Genomic DNA, 21,774 nt, shown 5'->3' with positions numbered 1-21,774 from the left:
TACCACATTTAACACATTTAAAATGTTACTGGCACTAAAAAGGGTAAAAACAAAATGGCATAAGGTTATTTCTCATTTGACCATATATTTGTAAAGGATAGCTCTGTTCACATTGTGAAGTCTGCAAAACAACACTGACAACACCAAGAATAAAAAACGAAGACCAACAAACAATCACTGTTCTGACTTTTTTCTCTTGTGAACACTTTTGTATTTAAACATCAATTCAACAAACATAATTTTCTACAGTATATATTATTGTGACAGAACATGATGCAGAGTAAAAGACAAAAATAAACATCTTTACAAAATAAATCTTTACACTTGTTGCAAAAAAGTGCTTCATTGGCGCCCAATTGTCTCAACTCATGTTTTACCACACACAGTCAAAATGCTGATCATTATATGATCTGATTTTTATCTACAGTGAAAGGAACCACATTGTTTTCATACATTTTTTAACCAGCATTCCCACAAAAATCAGAATATGTACATACATCCTGTGGGAATGTTAACTTGGCTGCTGCTGTGAGGCTTGGTTTACACAGCACCAGTCCTTCAGTGATTGATGATCTGCCTGGGGCAGATTTCACACAGTGCTGTCATCATGACTGAGTCTACACCAGGTAGTGACAGTCTTCAAACTAAGAGAGGAGTGAACAGCACTGTAGGTAGTCAAAAATACCGGATCCTTTCCTAATAGAAAACAATGGTCTTGGCTGAGTATGGAAACCCAAAACTTACAGTAACAAGACAATGTCAACACTAAACCAACTTCAACTAAAACAATCATGCGAGAAAGAAGCATTTCAAGTTCAATTTGATTAAGAACTTTGTGGAAACTTCATTAGAGTCAAGGTGGCTTGAATTTCCTATTTGACAGAATAAATTACTGTCCTTCGTTTCTCCTATAAGGCCAGCATGCCTCAGTCCTTAGAATAAGACATCTTCATGCTCTATCATGAGCTGCACCACAAGTTTCTGCTGCCTCATGTCATTCAGTGTTGTCAAGGCATTCTGCTCCGGTGGCTGCATAAGCGTAGGACCAAAGACAATGCCGAGGTTCTCAGCATTCATGAAATTGTCTTTTTCGAACGTTGTCACCCTGTATAATATTACAAATAAGTATAGAATCAGATATAATAACAAACAGTACAATGAGGGCTTCTCTTTTAAGGTTGTGTGGTAAGATTAAGGCTGGCCCTCTTTTCAAACAATCCCCAGAAAAAGAAAAAAACAAAATAGTTATGTCTATAAATTGAATTTATAGACATAATGGCAAATAGAAATTATTATATATATAAAACTAACCTTTTGAGATGAGCCATTAGGTATCGTAGAGTCTCATAGTGGGCTGGAGGAAGCTGCAACAAACCTTCATGAATGGCCTCCAACCTTGATTCAGCATTTGGAATCTCTACGTTTCAATAGAAAAATGATTAGTATGAGAGTAGAGCTGAGTAGTAACAACACAGTAAATGCACAGAATTTGTCCAAAGAGAAGTTCTTACTTGCAGCTTGAATAAATTTAGAGTACAAGTCAAATGTAATGACTGGAATTGGAAGATCTCTTAAGTAGAGCTTCAAAGCACCAGCAATGATGTTGATGTCTGCATAGGCATTGGCACTGATATCTGCCTTTTCACCATCTGTTGATAAGAAATAAAAAATGTTTGACTGACACATATCCGTGTACTATATTTGTACACAGTTATAAATAATAATTTCATGCTGTGCCCCATCTTAAGTTTCTTATTAAAATTACGAACTCATGAAGCAAAAACTCAGAGTTGCAGATCTTAGTGCAAAGAAATATGAAGTCAACAAACCTCGGTCAAAGGCGAGCCTCACATCCTCTATGTGCTCCGAGAATCCAGACACTCTGTAGAGACCTTCTGATTTCATACCTGCACAAAAAATTGGGAAGCCTGTCTTAGTTTTTGGGAGGCTTTATACTCTTAATCCCTTCCCCACCTGCCAGTCTGCACTGTAGACATAAAAAAATCCTCAGAGAAATGTAGGCTTCTATTCTAACAAAAGATGAATGACATTTATAATCCATGAAAACTAACCAAATGAAATAGCAGAATGAATGTTTGAGTTAAGCATTGTTTAATGAAACATTATTTCTTTCTCTTTTCTAAAGTGACTGATTGCATTTAATGTGATAACTTGGAAATTTTGTTCTACCTCTCAGCTCTATCTCTCGAATACACATGTCCACCACCATGGGTCGCGTTGTGTTATGAGCTTTGACAAGTGTGGTGAGGTCACAGCTAAACACTTTCTTTATCCTGCGCAGGTCTGGCTGGCAGTCGCTGGGAACCAGTTTGGAGCACTGTTTGTGCACATTCAGCCCACAGTCTACACAGAGCAAGTGTGAGATAAAGAAAGAGAGGGAGGGAGATTAGTCTCAGACTGATGATAACACACAGCCATCACATCAGGCATAAGAGAGCAGTTTGAAAAGCCTTCCCAGAGTCAGTGATAAACTGCACTGTCAGACAGCACAGCTGAAGCTAAGCTGAACGATGGACTGCATCAAAGGTAGATAAAAGTGAACATAGCAGCATGTTTTTTTTTGTTGTTTTAGTCCCATGCTGGACAGCTTACAAGTGCTATATGTGTGTGTGAGAGGTATGCCTGCTTGTGTGGCAGCACAGCCTGGAATGACAGCTTTGAAGGAGCCATGCTTGCAGACAGGGTTGTCCGACTGAAATCATTCATCACAAAGACATTTTTACTGCCTGAGCGACGTTACCGCTGGACTGGTGATTGGGTTCCTCACTCTCGCAGTACTCGCAGAGAGAGTGGAGCAGCAGATAAGACAAAAACAGAGGCTAGACAGGGAGTGAGAGAGGACAAAGAAGTATCTCCTGTTTCCCATAGCACATGAGGTGTCTGATGATACCAGTGTTTGCCTCTGGCTTATCAGCATGGCAAATGTCTCAACAACAAACACTCTGTTAAAAGAGAAAGCTTCCAAGTCCTCCAAAGTGCACATCCATTTCAGGACTGTGAGTGTGCAGTGGATGAATCTTGTGACCAGGGAGCCACTGAAAACCCCACTGGGCTTGAATATGCTTACTTAGTTCAAAAGTTCTGCTACTATATTTGAACAACAACTACAGCACACATAATCTGTTTATGACCTGCGTTTTTATCATAGATTCGATTTATTTGTAGAGAAACAACAACATTCATCAGGATGTAAATGCTGTGCACATTCTTGCCGAGAATAGCGTTCAATTTCTTATTTTTATTTTATTCCTTTAAAGCATGAAAATGGAAAAGACAGTGAAACTGAACATATTTAACCCACCAAATGAAAAAAAAAGGATTAGAATAGTGGTATCCACTGTTCATATACTACTTAAGTTCTCCAATACATGCAGTTTTGATGTCAGACTGTATAGTTACCTGAGCAGCGGACACCTTGGGCAATGAGACCCCACATGAAGTTGGCACAGTACTCGCACCAGTGTGGCCCACGAAACGTGTGTACCTGGAGTTAGAGATGACATGGTTAAACACACGCCACATTTTGCAAATCGTTTCTATGACCAAACTGGAGAACCTTCCTTTTCATGTACTGGATACTGTAGAGATTATTCTCTGATCCCACGCTGGTGCATGGGACCCCTCGCCAAATGAGAGCATTTGTATATACAAGGCAGATTAAAGGATTTACTATAATGTGTCTGGCATCTGCTCCTGGGCAACTGGATACTTGCAGGCAAGCACAGAGGCAAGCCTGCAAGTCAAAATAACAGATGTACACCGTTTGTGCTCCACACATAAGATGGCAAATAGAGCCACACCTACATGCACGTGCACCCACACACCACTGGTACTTTGAATAGGTAGTGACAGACTGATGAGTGAAGAGGACATATGGCAGGTAGTGAGTAGGAGCTTATTGTTCTTTTTCAAAGAGGAAGCTGCAATCTTTGTAACCTGTCTGTTAAATGAAACCCAAGATACAGTTACAAGAATGTTGAGATGCCCAGAGGCAAAGTATCCGTAAATTCTCTTTTGTGTATTTAAAGAACCATTGTCCTAATAGTCCCGTAATGTATCATGTACTTGTATGGTGACTGAGAGCTGTACAATACATTTTCACTCTGCTCTAAAATAACAAAAGCACTAGTTTAAAATAACATTGGCACTAAAAGCTTTCAAATCAATGCAAATCAATGCTTTGCTGTTAATGGATTGTGGTATAAAGTAGTGTATCCATTAGTTCCCCTCGGTGCATTTGGGTGTCAGCTGCATTGGTTCTCATTTAACCTACAACACACACTCTAGTCTCTGATGCCACTAACATCTGAAACAGGCATATCTGTAAACGCATCACTCTAAAACATTAGTCTAAGAAACTGTGAGACCTAAGTTTGACAAAATTTGACGATCTATTTAAGTATTAATGATCTAAAGCCATGAAGCTTTTCGTCTCTTAGTTCTCATTTAAACATTTTGTGTTATATAAAAAGCTTCTTACCTTAAAGTTGTGGATCTTCTCGTATGAGCACTGCTTCTCTGGTGTGTCTTTCAAGGCACTCCTTCGCACCAGAGGTGAGGAGATCTGTGGACAGGAGGCCAACAGTTTAATAGGCTTCCATAAAAGAGTGCCCTTGCTCCCCAATTTGACTCCCAGAGCCAGAGCCAGCAGCTCCTGATGCTTTCGCTCCTGTCTTTTGGACTTGTGGGTTATCAGCTCCCCTCCTATAACTCCTCTGTTTTTTTCAGCCTCCAGCTTCGCCTGGTCAGGTTCCCACAGACTCTCCATCTCCTCTGGGGAAAGGTGTGTAGGGGAGATGTGAGTGCTGTGCAGCGGACGCTGCCGGCAACAGCCCAGCGCAGAGGCAGTAGCTACACTCCACTCCCTTCTGACCCAGGAAGGTGACTGATGACAGCCAGCACAGGGTTGACTCTGCATCTGGTCTGAATCCAGAGGCAGCAGTGAACAAGAAGAGCAGGAAGAACAAGACTGGTAGAGGGCGGCCTGAAGGCAGAAGTGTGCCTCACACAATGGCCCCCTTTCAAACACCAAGAAAGGAGAGGGAGTGAGAGGACAGCGTCCCTGACGGGGAGGGGCCAGAAGGTTGAGAGTGAGGGCAGTCGGGTACTGTCAGGACCACTTCACACAGCTCAACAGCTCTGTAAAGCAGGATCAATAGTGCAAACGCCCTCTTTACAGCACAGGGCTCCCTCCCATTAGCACACTGGCTTCCGGACACACTCCACTTCACTTAACTAGAGATAATATTCCACTGCCAGGAGCTCTCAGCTAGCACTGGTCTCTTAACCGGGTCACTTGCCTGTTCAAAGACAGACCCGAGATCCTCTGGCCTGACAGAGACAAGGCTGTGTCGTCGTAATTCAAACAGATCTTGACCTCCAGCTATGTGAGACGGCTGGTGGAATTCTCCACACTGCCGTCCAGACTGGATCTTCCAGACACCGTGGCTGCAGACTACTCCTGCCAATCACAATCGTTTGTCTCAGAGGACAAACAGAGCCAAACCATCAACTGGGATTGGGATGGATTACTGCCCATAATCCCTACACAGAGAATAATCCTCTAGTGCCCAAATCCAAGCAAAATCTCATAGGAAGCTCATTTGCAGGTCTGCAGCCATACAGTATTTTACAGTGGGTGGCTGTTGCTATGTTCATGCTGAATTTGTCCCTATTAGCTCTGCTTGTAAACAACCAGCAAACAGCACGGCAGGGCTCGCTGCTCCTCTAATTAATTAAGCAAGGCACACAACACTGACGGCAAGTGACATGCCAAATAACATACACCCTCAAGATTTTATGTGAAAGAGCTGTTTTAGTGAAGAGCCAAGTCTGACTGTGGGAAGACTTCATGAAAAATAAGGTTGAGCTGATTCATTGGACAGGAGGAAGAGGTCAGAAAGTCCGTAAGCAGCGGATCTGACATGATAAAGAGCTGGAGCAAAAGCAGTGTGGCGAAGGCAGAGAGCAATAGAACCCAAAGGGCAACTGCAAAGCTGAGATAAAATGAAAGGATTGGCAGCTTACAGGCACAGGAGCAAAGTAAAAAGTTGCTGTGGGGAATTGGTGTACCAGCTATTTCTTTTTGTCTCTGTTGTCTGTGGGCAACAGTTCACCGGCTGATAGCTGCAGAGTGACAGAACAGGTGAAGCTATTTGCCCCTTGTGGTTGACATTCTTTGAAAAGACCTATACATACCAGACCAAACAATTTCGCTATATGGTTAAGTCTGCAGGGACAGATGAGGAATAGACCGCTGAGATATTTTAGCCTTGCAAGGTAGCAGGGTGGGAGAGAGGGAGACGAGGCTATGCTCTTTGTCTGCAGGCAGATGGCTTCTTGTCTCTTAAAGAAAAGCATCGTAGAAAGGACACAAAACATGGTCGCACAACAAGCTCTACTTTCTTTTCAGTGGCTTGACTCTTTTATTCTGGCCAGGCTTTGTGAACGCACAGCTGAGTGGACTCTGTTGTAAGGGGGGCACTTGGAATCATGGGAAAACTGCACAGTGGGTACTGACACAGCAGGACAGCAGGATATATAACTACCCACACCCTAAACATCTCTAACAAATAGAAAAATAGATGCACTGTGAAGGGTACAGCAGTCAAAGACATCGTCCATTGTTCAAAAAATGAAGGAAATTGGCACTTTTGTCAGAGCACTGAAAATTGATCTATTCTGGGTCTGAGCCTGGAAATAAATAACCACTTTTAAAATGTTGGAAATGTACTGGAGCATAATTGAATTTTACAACTAAAGACATAAATAGTTGTTTTTGCATTTGTATAGCAAGAAACTCTAGGGAGAGAACAAGCAATTATCCTAACAAACAACACGATCATTTCTTTCCTACTTTCCAGGGTAAGCGGGCAAACCAGCCTGTCGAGAACTGAGATTAAACCCGTGTGGTGAGTAGCAGCAGGAGTGCGACTGAGGTTTTGGCCACTGAGCAAATTCCTTCACATGCAAATAGAAGGAAACTCATGAGGTTGATCTACAGGTTGCGTCAAAAACCTCCTCTCACCTCCTGGGAGTATTTTAATTACACAAGAATTTGCAGACATGGCAATGTGGAGGCTTTAACTGGACACTGAGTAAATGCATGTCAATGTTGACTGTACAGTGAAGCTACTGTGGCTGTGGTGCCTTAGGTGTGACGGTGTAATTGGTAAATATGAAGTTCAAAAAGCGACCACAGACTAGGTTTATACTTCTCACGTCAGCAGACAGAATTTTTTTTTTTTTTTCTTTTGGAAATGACTGGCAGGTGGATTTCAAACACAAAGTCTGCCAACATCACCGCTGTCACTGAGTCAGATCTTCATGTACAACAATCTGGCAGGAGGAAAATGAAGTCATTTTTACATAACTGACAATTTGACATTTAGTTCCAGATTTAGTTCCCAAAGGGAGGCTACTGGAATCTGCAGCCCACAAAATGTTAAACATCATAACTGTGAATAAAGCACCGTGTGCTAATCTATATGTCTTGGTGCTCTTCTAAGGGCACTAGACTCTTCCTAGAGGTTGACAGTTGCGTCTGCTGCACTAAGCTTATTTAAAACCACAATAGCTCAGTGGCCTACTGACTGACTGATGGCCATTAGGTCAAAAGGGCTTGCTTTAATGGCTCATATCTCAAGTTACAAAAACAAAACTGAAGACTGACGATATTAATACTGCAGCTGATGCTTGCGCTGACAGGGCGGTCACATGTCTGTCAAACTGACAATCTACAAGTTGACATACTGAAGACAAGGATTCCTCAAAGCAATGACACACACACTAAAGGTACAGTTCATGAAGAAGAAGAAGAAAATATATTTTATATATCTGATCATCAATAGAACTCTGTAACATCATCAAAAACCAGACAGAGGAAACAAGATAACATCGCCACCTAGTGGAGGGACACATGGGATTTTTCTCCAGTGAGACAACTGACATTCTTCATTGATAAATCATTCACAGACTTTGAAAACAGCCGGCGAGTGCCAATGAATACAATGTGCAATGTGTCTCATCCGAGATCAGTGTGTCTGATATGCAAGGCAGGCAGACCAAAGTCTCAGTCCCCTTGGTCATCATTACTTTTCAGTGGAGGCAATGAAGCATGGCAGCAGTGAACACACCCAGGAGCCACTGAGATAGCGTACAGTACGTCTTACAGGACAAAGTGCCTCTCAGAAGCTCTTCATCTTAATGTAAATGTAGTGGAAATGCTCAGAAGCATGGAAGCAGATCTAAATCATGATATTATAACAGTGTCTTTAAGGGAGATAAATTACACCCGTCAAGCTAAGAAACTAATCCAATCAAGAAATAATTTGGGATAATTACATGTGGCTAGCACACTGCAACTTCAGTACAAACATGTAAATAGATAAAACACTAGCAAATTAAAAAAACATCAACAATTTCACAAAACATGTGAGAAAACATGGAAATGTTTCCAAGGGGAATAAAAAGTGATGGGAACAGCACGGCTGGGACACATTTGTTGTTGCCATGGTGACTCATGAAGCTACTGAAATTGAATGTCCATTATTGTTTGGGGAAAAATATTAGTTAAAATTGTTTTAAGTTCCTAATGGGTTGATTCAATTTCCTGTATATGGATCATTTGTCCCTTTCTCCGCGCCCTGAATTCTGAGGGCCACTGTTCAAAGGAGTCGAAGTAACAAACAAATGGACACTTTTTGATTAACTTCAAATTTTGTTTCAAGCAACAGCTCCGCTAATATAAGCGCTGGTATATTAGGGCTGTGTCTAATGATTATTTTCATGTTCATTAATCTGACAGTTATTAATTTTGTGATACTATCAAAGAAGCAGCAAATCTTCACTGGGGAGCTGGAAATGTTTTAATCATTTTGGTTGAAAGACCTACTAAAGCAATAATTCCTTTATCAATTTGGCCTCAAATTATTTTTCTCTCGATAAACAAATCAATTGATTGATCATTAAAATGACAGTGACAGGGCTGGGACTGGCAAACGTTTGATATGGTAATTAGTAATCTATATGTAAATTGTGTTCATTAACTAACCAGTTAGTAGGTCAGTTATCCAAAATACAGTAAAAACATTTCAGAATGTTTCTGACCTCCTAGCTGACTTGATTTCATCTATTATTTATGTGATATATTATATGTGAACTCAATTACAATAAAAGTCTGAACAATCATTAATTAATCACTAACTGATCATCAAATGTGTGGATCAAATTCTATTTTGTGACTATTTTACTTTATGTAAAGTTAGTAAATCCTACTAGCTTATATAGTTTCAGCTTTAATAGAAAGCAGATTTGTGAGGCAGCAGCTTTAGTAGCAGAGACTGTAGTCTAACACTAAGCAAACGTACCTTTTCGTCTTTCTGGAAGGTAACTCTGCGTGGTTCTGTGCGTCCACGGCTCAGCCGGTGAACGGTCTTGTCCTTGAGTAGCAAGGTGTAACCAAGGTGTTCATAGATGGGGTTAGTGGTCATTTTGGCTATATACTCCGCTGCCTTGGTCTCAATGTAGAGAGTGATGAGGGCGTCCGTCACGAGGTCATGGACCGACTCAAACCTCTTCTCCCCGACGAAGTGCTTCCCATCGTAGAACAATCTGTAGTTGAGGGTCTGGTGCCCAAACCTAGATTGAGATACATGAGGGAGAGGATGTGGCTGAATTCAGACATGTAGCAGCAATGAGCAGACGTTGAGTTGGTTGAGTAGCACGAATGGAAACTGAGCAAGACCTAGACTCCTGATAGAGTCGACCTTTCAGGGATTCTGTGCTGCATACTGATGGTGTTGGTACCTTAAGGCCAAGGTGTGCGTCCCTGGCTGTCTTTGGCTCTCCCTGATTAGGTACGCACCCTCTGCACCCGCCAGCAGCTCATCTGCATACTCTCGAGAAATCATACCATGAAATCTGAAAAAAATTTAAAAAGAACAGCATAAAAACCTCTTTGTCCAATTATATTATATTTACACTCATACTATACACAAATTTTTGTTTTTTGGATGTCATATTCACAATATTACTAAGGAGACACACACATTTATACAATACACATCCATCCATTTAAACAAACTCTGACCACATCTAACAGGCAATAATAATACATCAGCCATTCTCTGCACAATATTTAAAAAAGTACAAGATATTATGACAGTAATTAAGTCACACTCACTCTCTGCCATAATATTTGGGTCTGCTCTCCATCTGCAAACCAGAAGAAGAAATATTGGCTGGAGCAATATGATATGAGAGCTCAATTAAATGGCTTTGCAAATTGTTCTTACAGCCTGTGTGAAAGATGAAGGACTCTACACCGCAGGATAGATTATCTCCATCTGTGCCCCCCACCCACCACCCCCACTTTGACTATTCACAGCTACCAAACCATAAAGCCAAATCACAGAGTGTGGAGATGAATTAGAGGCAGTGCAAGAAAACAGCTGGTGAAAGATGACCAGCTGCATGAAAACATTTGTCATCATGAACACATCAATCTTGAATATTCTCTCTAATAAAGGGATGTTTTTTCTGACATAATCTTTTACAGAGAATAATGAATCGTGAACAATTTAATTCTGAAGACACCAACCCTTCCCGTGCAAAGACAGGAACAAGCACTACAGATGTCAGGAAAAACCTCTTCACAGTTACAAGCATAATGGATTTATGGGAACGCTTTGGTAATATGTCAAACATCATTTTGTGCTTTGAATTAATGGGTAGCCACTAATCGCACATAGCCAGCCCACAACTTTCACTTTGCTCATCATAGTCTGGCAAAACAGGATAAGACGTGCATCATTTCTGGTAGGCTGTACAATAGAAGACTGACAGTTATCTCAGTGACAGCAGTAACAAGTGTAGCAAGTACTTATTGCATTAGTTTTATTCAAATAGCTAAAAGAAACACGTTGATGAAGTGTTCAGCCCTTTTTTTTCTGCCTATGCATTCTGCCTATATTCTTTATATGCAGACTGCATTTTCTGCAGAAAATAATTTAGGTCATAAACATGAACCAAACCATGAGGGAACACTAAGAGAAACCAATCAACCAAAACAGAAATTCATTCATTCATTTCACAGGCATGCTGGTTGGCTTTCTTACATGAACTGTCTGCTTCACGTTCTACCACAGCATTATACGATTAAGGCTGAAACAGTCTCAGCCACTCAAAAACACGTACATTTCTTCGACTTGTGTCTGTAGAGTTGTTGTCTGTGAACATGATTCATGTTCTGTTGTGACTCATGTTCACAGATGTGATACCTTGACATTTTCCTGCCTGCAGAACGTGTTTGTGCAACTCATAGATCAGCAAATTCAAAACTCAACAAATACATAGTTCCATCATTAATGGTGAGTCAATCTAATCCAGAGGCAGCAAAGCAGATACTGCCACCACCATGTATCACAGACGGGTTTAAGGTTCTTATGCAGAGTGCAGCATTTAGTCTTCTGGCTTATTGTTGGTCGAACACTCCCGGGGAAGGTAATAATGGTGATAAACGTTCTCCATATGTACAGGAGCTGCCTGATGGTTCACTGGTGGAGCCCATATTCTTTAGTAACCCGTTCCAGTCTGCTGAGCTATAACTTTCCTTCTTCGATCACTTGTCTGCTAAGGTCTTTAGAAATGTATTTGGTTTAAGTCATTACACACGTCTATAAGTGTTGTCAAGATGTTGTCGTTGATTCTTATTTTCTCTTCTATAGGACTGATAATCATAGAGGTTCACGTCTGTTGGCCACACACATATTTACAATTGGATCATATTCCAAAATAACTACATGCGTTAGTGACAGTTTGGTCTCATTTTTTCAGTTTTAGGAGTCATATTAAAATTGGTAAATTGAAGCACCACTGTGTACTTACTTGCTACTGCTGCTCGTTTTTCCTTGTTCTAATAATTAATTCTTCTTATACTTGACATTAATAAATTTCTTCCCAAGGTGCTTCCAGTGATGGGAGTAATGATGAATAACTTTCAGTCCTCATTCAGTCTAAAATATATTCAGATGTCTGAGCAAGACAAATCAAGTGAATATATATTCAAAGTTACAGTCTTATTAGCATGAATGTTTCTCTTTTCAAAGGGAGTTGAAATGATCCATGCAAATAAACCATGCAGCTTGAAGATCCTGCTGACTTTTTTTTATCTAGCCTACACGTCTAAAACTCATGAGATGTGGGGGGTTTCAGAAGCAGCGAGTCACTCCACATAGGTTACTTGTTGGTCCGGCTCCCAGGCTCAATCATTTCTCTGTGAATTATTTCCAAGCTAAAACCCTGGGAGTGCAAACTGAGTTTGCAAGATGCTGTGCAGACTGGTTGAAACTGTATGGTGCTGAAATAATTAGCTGAGTAATGACTTGGTTTATGTCCGTAGATTTGATGACAGGTGTACCGACCTCTTGAGGACACGTGATCCTCTTTGGCCTTGGGGCTTCCTGCTGTAGCTGGTACACTGTTGAGAAACACATGCATGTCAATTAATATGGTCTGGTCTTCTGAGTTACACAGCTCAGCGCAAGATGTAAGTACATGTAAATTGTAGAGAATAACAACTTTAAAACACAGTTAAGATGAAGGACACTAGATGGGAGGGGCAGCGGGGCAGCGTTCATACTCAGGACTGTTGTGGATGTAGAATAATAGCTCTACCTAACAGGCTTTAGTCAAGCTTCAGACCACTGTTTCAACTAAAACAGTAACAAGGAACAAAAAGACCCATTAGCTTATATATGCAAGGCTAAGCAGTCAGTGGTTTACATGACAGAGGTCATACATCTGTAACTCATTTGTGCAAATTAAGACCTATGTCCTTTTATAACTGCTCACTGTTTCTTTTGACTTTGAAACAGAAGAGCTTAGACTTTCAATTACAGACGTGCTGCAAATGGATTAGACGCAAACGTAAGTACGGTTGGAACTTGGAGCAAATCAGTGCAGTGAAGTGAAAATGGAATTGAAGGATTTGTGGTAGGCTAAGTAATCACTGCAAACACCTCAGCAGCCTTGCAGAATTAGTACATTACAATTTGTGATTAAAAAGCGAGAGAAGCCAAAATGCTGCTGCTGTTTCCCTGAACTGACAGAAATAACACCACAACACAAGAAGACTCAGCACCGGAGTGTGTTTTCTTTCTACAGATTCAATTTTTAACCCTTTGCGTGTCTCCAATGTCTCTTCTATTTGACAAGCTTAGACACTGCCAAACCAGACTCTGTATAAAAATGCTGCAACATTAAAGGAACAGCAGTCTTTACTGTTTTATACCATAATGCAGCTGCTCCTAGAAGCTCGCTTGGCAGCCTGCTAGTTGTGATCTAGATGAAAACTGAAGACTTACAACTGTGTCCTCATTACCAACACTACTACACTACAGGAAAGAAATCACTGTGTGAGGTTGCTCTAAGTCTTCACTGCAGCAGATTCTCCAGGCAGGGGAAGGAAGACTCCTAACTGTGAATTTTCATGTTTTGTCAGGTTGACTTAAGCCAACCAGCACGATCTGGACATTATCCATTCCTGTGACACAGTCAGCTCTAAAAATACCTCACCAGAGGACCAGAGGAGTCAGGAGGAGAGAGGAGACTTGAGAAACACTGAGAAATACACAAGACATTTAATAACAGGAAAAATATTTTTGATCAGCTTTGAGAAAAAGCGGCTGCGGAGTTGAACCATTTCTCCACTAGATAAAACCACTGTATAATGAGGAGGGTGGTCTGAGGACACTGTATCAGCTGAGCCTCTGTGCAGGTAGAAAATCTTATTTACCATTTGTGGTGGTAACCTATTTTACTCAGAGATCAGAAACATGCTGCTTTGCATTTATCCATGTGTGAACGGGGTTGTGTGGGCGAGTATGTTTCAGTGTGTGCCTTTTGTGCTTGTGCAGAGCTTTTTTGGAAAACTGCAGCATATCTAATTGAACCATGTATAATAAAACCCAACTAGTTCCAAGTATAGAAAACACATCTTTGTTATTTATAGGACACAATTAATATGTTGCTATTTGAAGAAACACACCAAAGGCCAAAGACAGGTTAAAACATTTCAAATCAGAATATAAAATGAATTGAACTACTCACAGTATGACTTCCATATGGGTGGTTGATAATCCTCAGGGTCTACAAAACACAAAAATAAAGCAGGATTTAGTTATGAACTCACAGTGGTGTTAATAGACCGTTCCTTATTTTCTCTAATTAAAATCTCCATTTCTATCCCATTCCCAGTGGAGAGACTCAGCCCTTCACCACAGTTAAGTCACTGTTGTTTATCGCTCTGTTATAATTATGCATGTGGCTTCACTCTGTGCAGCTGCCTCTTGAGATACACCAGTGAATACACCTCTAATCAGTGTCTCTGCTTCAAGGACAATCAATACAGATGTTTGCAAATGCTGCTAAACACTGCGTTGTCACATACCGGATTTATATGACCAGCAGACAGGGTCCTGAAGACATAAGACCTCAATTTCTGTGACATTATATTCAGAGTACAAACACACCAATCAAAATTAAGGGAAGTAAATACAATCTACAATTCACCACCCGCAGCAAGACTTTCCTCTGGGAAATATAGAGACTGATTTATGATTATGTGAACACATTCCTGGAATATATGATGGAGCGTGCCGCTTCAGTGCAGTATATTAGCTTAAAAGAGAAGGAGAGTAAATACCCTGTAGCAACTTACTGTAGTAATTACTGGGTAAAGTGATGACTTGTAATAAAACGTGTCACCAAATGAGTCAAAAATGTGACAAAATTTGCTACTGTACCTAAACTGCAAGAACTTCTTGAGCACGTATTTTACTCAGAATAATGATAATAAAACGTATAAATTGGACATTTATATTTAATATTATTATACTAACTTGGACATAAGAATGTAGAATTTATTTGTTAGATCATGAGTTAAACTTACACCCATATAAATGCTTCATTACACAACTGTAATCTGAAATTTTATAGTAGCCTTTGACACAATTACAGAAATGTCAATGTGTCATAAATATTTAAAACGCTTTTGTAAGTTTGATGCTCTTCACATGGTGAGGACCCAATCATAAAGTGTGAGTCATGGCAGTCTACAGCTATCACATGACAAATGAACTAAATGTCTGCTATGATAAGAAATGATTATCTGCTCTTCAGATGTTATATGTAATATGTCTCATTAAACTCCAGGCACCACTGCTGAAACATTCAACCGACTGATTGCATAATGAGTCATGCCGGTCCAGAATATACATGTCGTTCGTTTAAAACATTCCTTCGCTCTCATCAGCAGATCTTCACCACACCCCTCTGGCCAGAGGGAAAGAAATAAAACACACCTGACAGGGGAACGGGAACAGGTAAGGAAAACTAGTGAGCACTTGTTGGATGTGGGAACTGAGGTGCAGTCAGAGAAGTTGTAAAACGCACTCATATAAACAGTGTCACTAAAGGTTTCTCTACAGCATATTCCTGCTTTGTTTTTATTTGTTCGACTGACTTAAAGAGCAGACAGTCAGGATATTTCCTCTCAATGCGACAGGAGCTTCACTGGACGCTGGTTGCACAATTATAAAGTGTATGCATTTCATCATCATAGCACAGTTTCTATGCAAAGAACAGGCTCTATTATAAATGCAAGATAAATAAGTGCAAATAATAAAAAAAAAAGCTGAATAATTATGTAAATGATTGAAAACATCTCAGCTGGAAAGTGGGTGTTTAATGGTAAATGTTGTTGCCACAGCCCCTCAACGAATGTTTGCTTCACATCCACCTAAATAGCCTTCAGGCTCCATTTGCTGATGTGTGGCCAAGCTGCCTTGGAAAACGTATTGTCCTAACGCTGAAGCTTTGTCACTGGTAAAACAATCTGTAAGATTTATGCCACTGCGCCTGTTAAAAGAACGGGATTTCATTTGGTCGGCTGCCAAATATTCTCTTTTCAGTCTGATTCTTTTTAATGACGAATGGCATTTCAGTATGGAATTGTGCAGCAGCCTCGACTAAGAGAAGGGAGCTCTTAAGGGTGATGCAAACACTTCTACACACATACACACACACACACACACACACACATACACACACTGTGCGTACCCACTCAAAGCCCGCACAAGCAGATACACGCGCATAAACACACACAGAAATCCAAACAACATCAAAAAGAATTTCTAAGTAGCTTGGAATTTGGGCGGCGTCTGATGATCAGGGAGAATTTAAAATTCTGGAGAAGCCAGAGGGTTCTTCCCCCGAAGAGATAGCTATTAATTGTGTTGCCCTCCATCACACACCAGTGAGAGGCATTCAATACAATAATTACCAGCGGGCATTCGCTTTAGTGACAAAGAGAATATGTGATGAATGAAGATCAAGCTCACCTAAGACTCGTTCCCCAAGATATTGTCTGCTGTACACTCGGTGCCTGTGCAAAAAATATTTGTGTGAGTGTTTGATGGATTTTTTTTCTGTATGTCTGTCAGACCAAGAAAAGTATTGCTAAACTTCAGTGACACAAGACCTCTGCTCTCACTACAGATTACTAATTAATACTGGACTTGACTTCAGGGCTCTTCGGCAAACACTTGAAAGTGTCTTGCAAGCTGAGCAGCTGTCACTGCATCACACGTATGTGCTGAAAGATACTGGACACACCTCTGTCCTAGCAGCTACAAGTCTCCTGCTGCATACACACATCTTAAAACATGGTTGTTTTCAGTATCACCTTCGGTATTACATTTTTATTTTTGTTGTTCTTTTTTTTGTACGAAATAGTAGAAAAATGCGCAGGTCTCCTAATGGAATCATGACTCAGTATTCATGACAAGACTGGTTGATTTCAGTTTTCTGTCCCATGTTTCTAAGATCTACAGTGTGAGTTTGCAGTGGTGCATTCCATGCTATGACTGTGCCAGTAAATAATGGCAGTCTTTGTGCTGCCTGACTCTCCTGGTAACATTTACCCTGAGGGTCATTCATGACCTTGACAGAACAATGATGATGACCAAGTCAGTATTGATGCTCCGCATCCACATATTTCACCTCCAGCATTGTACTGTGTTTATTTAGTGTATTCTGTTTTCTGCTAGAACTGAAGGAGCCGTTCACAGGAGGTGAAGAAAATTTTAATTTCACAGTCCACTGGAATGCTTTTAGTTTGATCTGACATTGTGGTATCGACACGATTTAGACAACGCTACACAGACGTGTCTGTTGTGTTATCAGTGCTTAACCGTTGTTTGTTCATGCCTCATGCTCAATACTTAGCTGTCCTGGAAGCAGAAGTCCTATCCTCCGAAGCCCTTCCTAGATGTGCAACCTTTCCAAATAATGTCAAATTACCCCAATTTAACTGTCTAAAGCTGAGGAGTATCACATTAATGCATTCTTTTACAAAGTTGCTTAGCAGGGCCTTTTGAGACTTCAGTGCGGCTATGCACGATTTGGCCATTTGATTAACTTGGCAAGAAAAATGAAAGCCTAAACATACACACATTCACATAGAAATAACACATTCTGGACTAGAGCACTGATTGCACGGATACGGATACATACAGCCCCACAAGAAAAGGCACACACACACACACACACACACACACACAGAGTCAGTGGGATGTAGCAGAGCAGCAGCAGGGAGACCATCTGTGTATTACACTGGTCCAAAACAAGCATTTCAACACTGTCTTAGAGCTGGAAAGATACCATGTGACAGGTATGAGGGTGTCTCTCTGGAGTGTGTTTATGTGGTGCTGGGCTGCACACCCCGAGGGAAACTGAATGACTTAGGGGACTAACTTTGCATGTTGCGAATGCTGTAAAACATGCTGATAATTCAAGTAAGTCAGTACATATGACACGATTCTAGTTCAATGTGATTTACACTGCACAAAGCACAAGAACCAAAGGTAATGGAAACATTTGGAGATGAACTGCTGCATTTGCCAAAAACCTCGTGTTGAGCAGACAGCCTCTCAGTAATACATGCCTGTAATTCTGCCTCCCTGACCAATTTTGTCATTTAAGGCCTGAAGCAGAAGGCATACTTTCGTGCTCTATCCCTCAATTTATTTTCAAAGCTTTATTTCCTGGAGCCATCTAGCAAATGGTGTGCTGCTGGTACAGTACACGCTTCCATGCCCGTCTATGCCAAGAATGTGTAGGAATCTCCCTGATCTACAAGAACAGCCAGAAAATATCTTTCCAGAGAAAGAAAGAGATTGTGACAGGAATGTTGCAATCATGCTGCAACTCTTTCACTCTGTCAATTTTTCACATTTGTCCTCAAAAATACATCACGCGTCTGCTATGTTTGGCCTGTGCTCCTACAGATTACACAGTATTTACACTGCAGTCTACACATTACTAGGTGGTTTGTGTAAGTCCATTTTATCGCAATAATTTACAGGTACGAAAAGGTATAAAAACAAATCAATATCTGCTTCCATAATGTTATTACCCTCACCACTATCATAGATCATTCCTCAGCACGAAATGCTGCCATAAGTGCCACTTGTTGAATAAACTTTATTGACACACACTCTCTCCCCAGCATCCTACAACAACAGTAGTGGATAGACTTATCAAACGAAGCAGCAGAAATCACTACACCAAGAACACTTTGCTTGCAGCCAGAATGGACGAGGTAATGTGGAGGGAAAAACCAAGCAGAGATTCATTTTTGAGTCATATGCCTCACAGACAAGATTATTCAAATGTTGTGTCTGACTGCCAAAGAGCTCTGCATGAAAATAATAATACCCTTGTGACAACCACTCTATCCCTGGCAGTGGAGCAGCTTGTAACCTCTGATAATTATATTGAGAGCCCAACAGTAATGACAGCCCTCCCATGCCACAGAAAGAAAAGACTTTCCTCTTAAAGCAGCAGTGGTCAAACTGTAAATCCGCTGCTTTCTGAAACGCACACATGAGATAATGCTTTGTGAAGCATGTGGTTACCACAGGCAGTATCAGCTTGGAAATGACTGCACGTCCCTCCCACTGGTCGGTACCTTGGGAAATGTGCTCTGTGGTGTGGTTGGGATGCAGAGAGAGCAAGTAAGTAAAACAAAACGTTGTATATATACAAAGCTATATCCTCACCCTGTAATAAACCTATAGCGCTGCCATGCAGTGTTTAATTTACATTTTTGTCTGTTCGCTAGTGGAAAAAGTATCATTGCGTATTCTCAATGTGACTTTCTGTTGCTGAAAGTGAAATATTGAAAGAGCAAATACAAACCCAAGTGCTGAGGATGTTGTTTTATAAACAGTCTCTCCACTCACGCACACACACACACACACTCCCTCTCTTGCTTTCTCTCACACACCTCTGGTTGTTGGTGGAGCTTCCGCATCAAACAGCAACGTGATAGTGGAGTTTGTACTTTATACCCTGGCAAACATGAGCAACACGCTTTATCAACACAGAGCGAGATATACACAGAGACAAACATGGAGGTGCCATTTCATTCGAGGTTTGTTTGAACATCTGCTACCTCACTTTCTGTTCTCGTTCTCGGAAAACTGAACCCTGAAATTCACATTTTAACCTTATATAATAAGCTCTAATCGCTGAACTATGTATTGTAACTGTATTATCTCCCTTGTTTGTGGCATATCATGATTTCTACTGTGTCAGAAAACACACTAGCTCGGCAAATTGTAGACTGCACAGGCCAAAGATAATCCTTAAAGCAAGCCAAGTGGAAAGTCAATAAGGGAATTGTGGAGATGATTGGCAATCTGATGATAACATCAAAACCCAACGTCATACTGACTGCATCTCACAACCTCATGATCCCTCTGCACACAAAAGGCATCCTTTGCCTCTACTGCTTCACAGAAAGTTCAGAGTTTAATGAAGAAATAAGAGATTTCCTGGTGCATGTGCTTAAGGGGATTATATTATAGATGAACTGGCTTTATTCAATAGAATTAAAAGTTTATTTCCAGCTAAATAAAGGCACACATTTCAAGAGCACACATGCATGCATTAAATGAAATGTAATTATTATTATTATTATTATTATTATTATTATTATTATTATTATTATTATTAAAAATGAGAAATCTCAGTGTGTTATGGGAACTCTTACCAGAGGACACAGATGAACCTGAGAGGCTGGAGTTACTGGATGCTGCCATCCCAACCCTTGACTCGACTCGTTTACTCCCGTTTGGCCAAGGTGCGCTCACAGCAGCTCGTCCCCGGCGGTGAGTCCATTTCACTCCCGGTCCAGTGCTTCACCTTTGGCGGCTGCTCCGGTGACTATCATGTCTTGTTGCGCCCCCCCCCTCCACCCCACCAGCCCACCTGCCCACCACACGTCCGTCTGAATCCGCCGATCCTGCCCCACGGATCTCTGTGCGCCTTGGTGAGGAGCTCACGGTGCCGCAGACGCTGAAGGTGCTGCCACCACAGCAGAAAACAAACAAACAAAAAAAAAAACCCTCAGATGGTGCACAGGAATATTCTCCGTGGATCAATCACTCACAGTGGACACAATCTGCAGGTCTTCGCTCTTGCGCCATGTAGATCAGCTCTAGTTTCCATGTGCCACTTTAAGGATTGTAATAAACACACTACACCGCAGTGTAGACGCCTTCTTAAAGTGAAAGTTTGGAGCGGGGCTGCCAGATGTAAGCAACCCAAAATGGCACAAGAAGCCAGAAAGACGACTTTATTTCAGTTGGTAAAACTCAAATCGGATGTTACTTTAATCTCGAACCACACAGTTCAAGAGGATTCACGCAGCTCACCTACACGGTCCAGGTGCTGCATGTTTCCATCAGATGGACGCATGTTGTGTTAAGAGTCTGCGCTTTTACGCCATCTGCTGGGCTTCTCCTGAAGAGGTTCTCAACAGTCTCTAATGTAGAGTATTGGACTTTATTAAGGTGGTAGCACGCTGTCATCCACTCTGCAGAGATGTCATTGAGATGTGTAATTAGCCCCCAGATGTTCCAGTCCAGATGTTTAAAGGCCGATCGATAAAACCAGGTCAGACTGTGTGCAACTAACTATCTGTAAATACAGATAAAGAGCTGGTGTGTGTCAAACACATCAGCTCTGATGATAGACCGATCATTTCTCTGTCCTCTGTCTGGTGCTGGCCAGGTCAGATATAGTTCATTCAATAGACACTCACAACAAAATAAATAAATAAAAACACATGATGCAACTTTAGCATCTACTCTGTAAGGTGTGTTGATTTCTTTCTTGGTTTTTTTTTTTTTTGTTTTTTTTTTGTTTTCCAGTCAAAGATTTCATTTTGACATTGGCACATGTCTCAGTCATCAACATTCAGCCTTGGTGCAGATCAGCAGATTGTTCATTTCATCATCTGTACTCATATTACAGTAAACCCAAAGCTGTCAGGTATTATCTTAGTTTATATGCTGTCTAATGATACGGTGTGTAATTATAAGGTATTATAAGGCATAAGTAACATTAAGTTCCTGTTAAAATCACATGTTAGAAGCACATGATAGGCAAGTTTAGCTCCTAATTTCATTATAAGTTTTGTTTCATATTTGCTTTCCTACTAACCCGTCTGCAACTTGATAAACTTATGATAACACTGTTTACTCACCACGTCAGACTAAAATGCATTTTTATGCACATTTATCAAGAAACGCTGTCATATTCCTGTGCAGGGCCGATTTAGTTCACAAGCTCAAACCCGGAGAGGTTCCTGCAAGACAGCGCTGAGGGTTGAAATCCGCCGGCTAC

At 41.0% G+C, this 21,774-nt stretch overlaps 1 protein-coding gene across 1 annotated transcript; it reads right to left on the bottom strand.

The window, feature by feature from the left end:
- Positions 1 to 42: 42 nt before the first annotated feature.
- chn2 (chimerin 2) lies at positions 43 to 20,712 on the bottom strand. Its single transcript, XM_026372440.1, has 13 exons — positions 20,138 to 20,712; positions 14,131 to 14,169; positions 12,444 to 12,499; positions 10,205 to 10,236; positions 9,829 to 9,942; positions 9,390 to 9,660; positions 4,502 to 4,585; positions 3,421 to 3,505; positions 2,191 to 2,364; positions 1,830 to 1,907; positions 1,512 to 1,649; positions 1,312 to 1,417; positions 43 to 1,105 (listed from the first exon to the last, which is right to left on the bottom strand). The coding sequence occupies exons 1-13, from the start codon at positions 20,184 to 20,186 to the stop codon at positions 934 to 936; spliced, it is 1,398 nt and encodes a 465-aa protein (XP_026228225.1). The 5' UTR covers positions 20,187 to 20,712; the 3' UTR covers positions 43 to 933.
- Positions 20,713 to 21,774: the final 1,062 nt, after the last annotated feature.

Source organism: Anabas testudineus, chromosome 16, assembly GCF_900324465.2.
Source record: "Anabas testudineus chromosome 16, fAnaTes1.2, whole genome shotgun sequence".
Classification (NCBI taxonomy): Eukaryota; Metazoa; Chordata; class Actinopteri; order Anabantiformes; family Anabantidae; genus Anabas; species Anabas testudineus.
The sequence above is the reverse complement of the archived record's forward strand: the minus strand, read 5'-3'. Positions and strand labels throughout refer to the sequence as shown.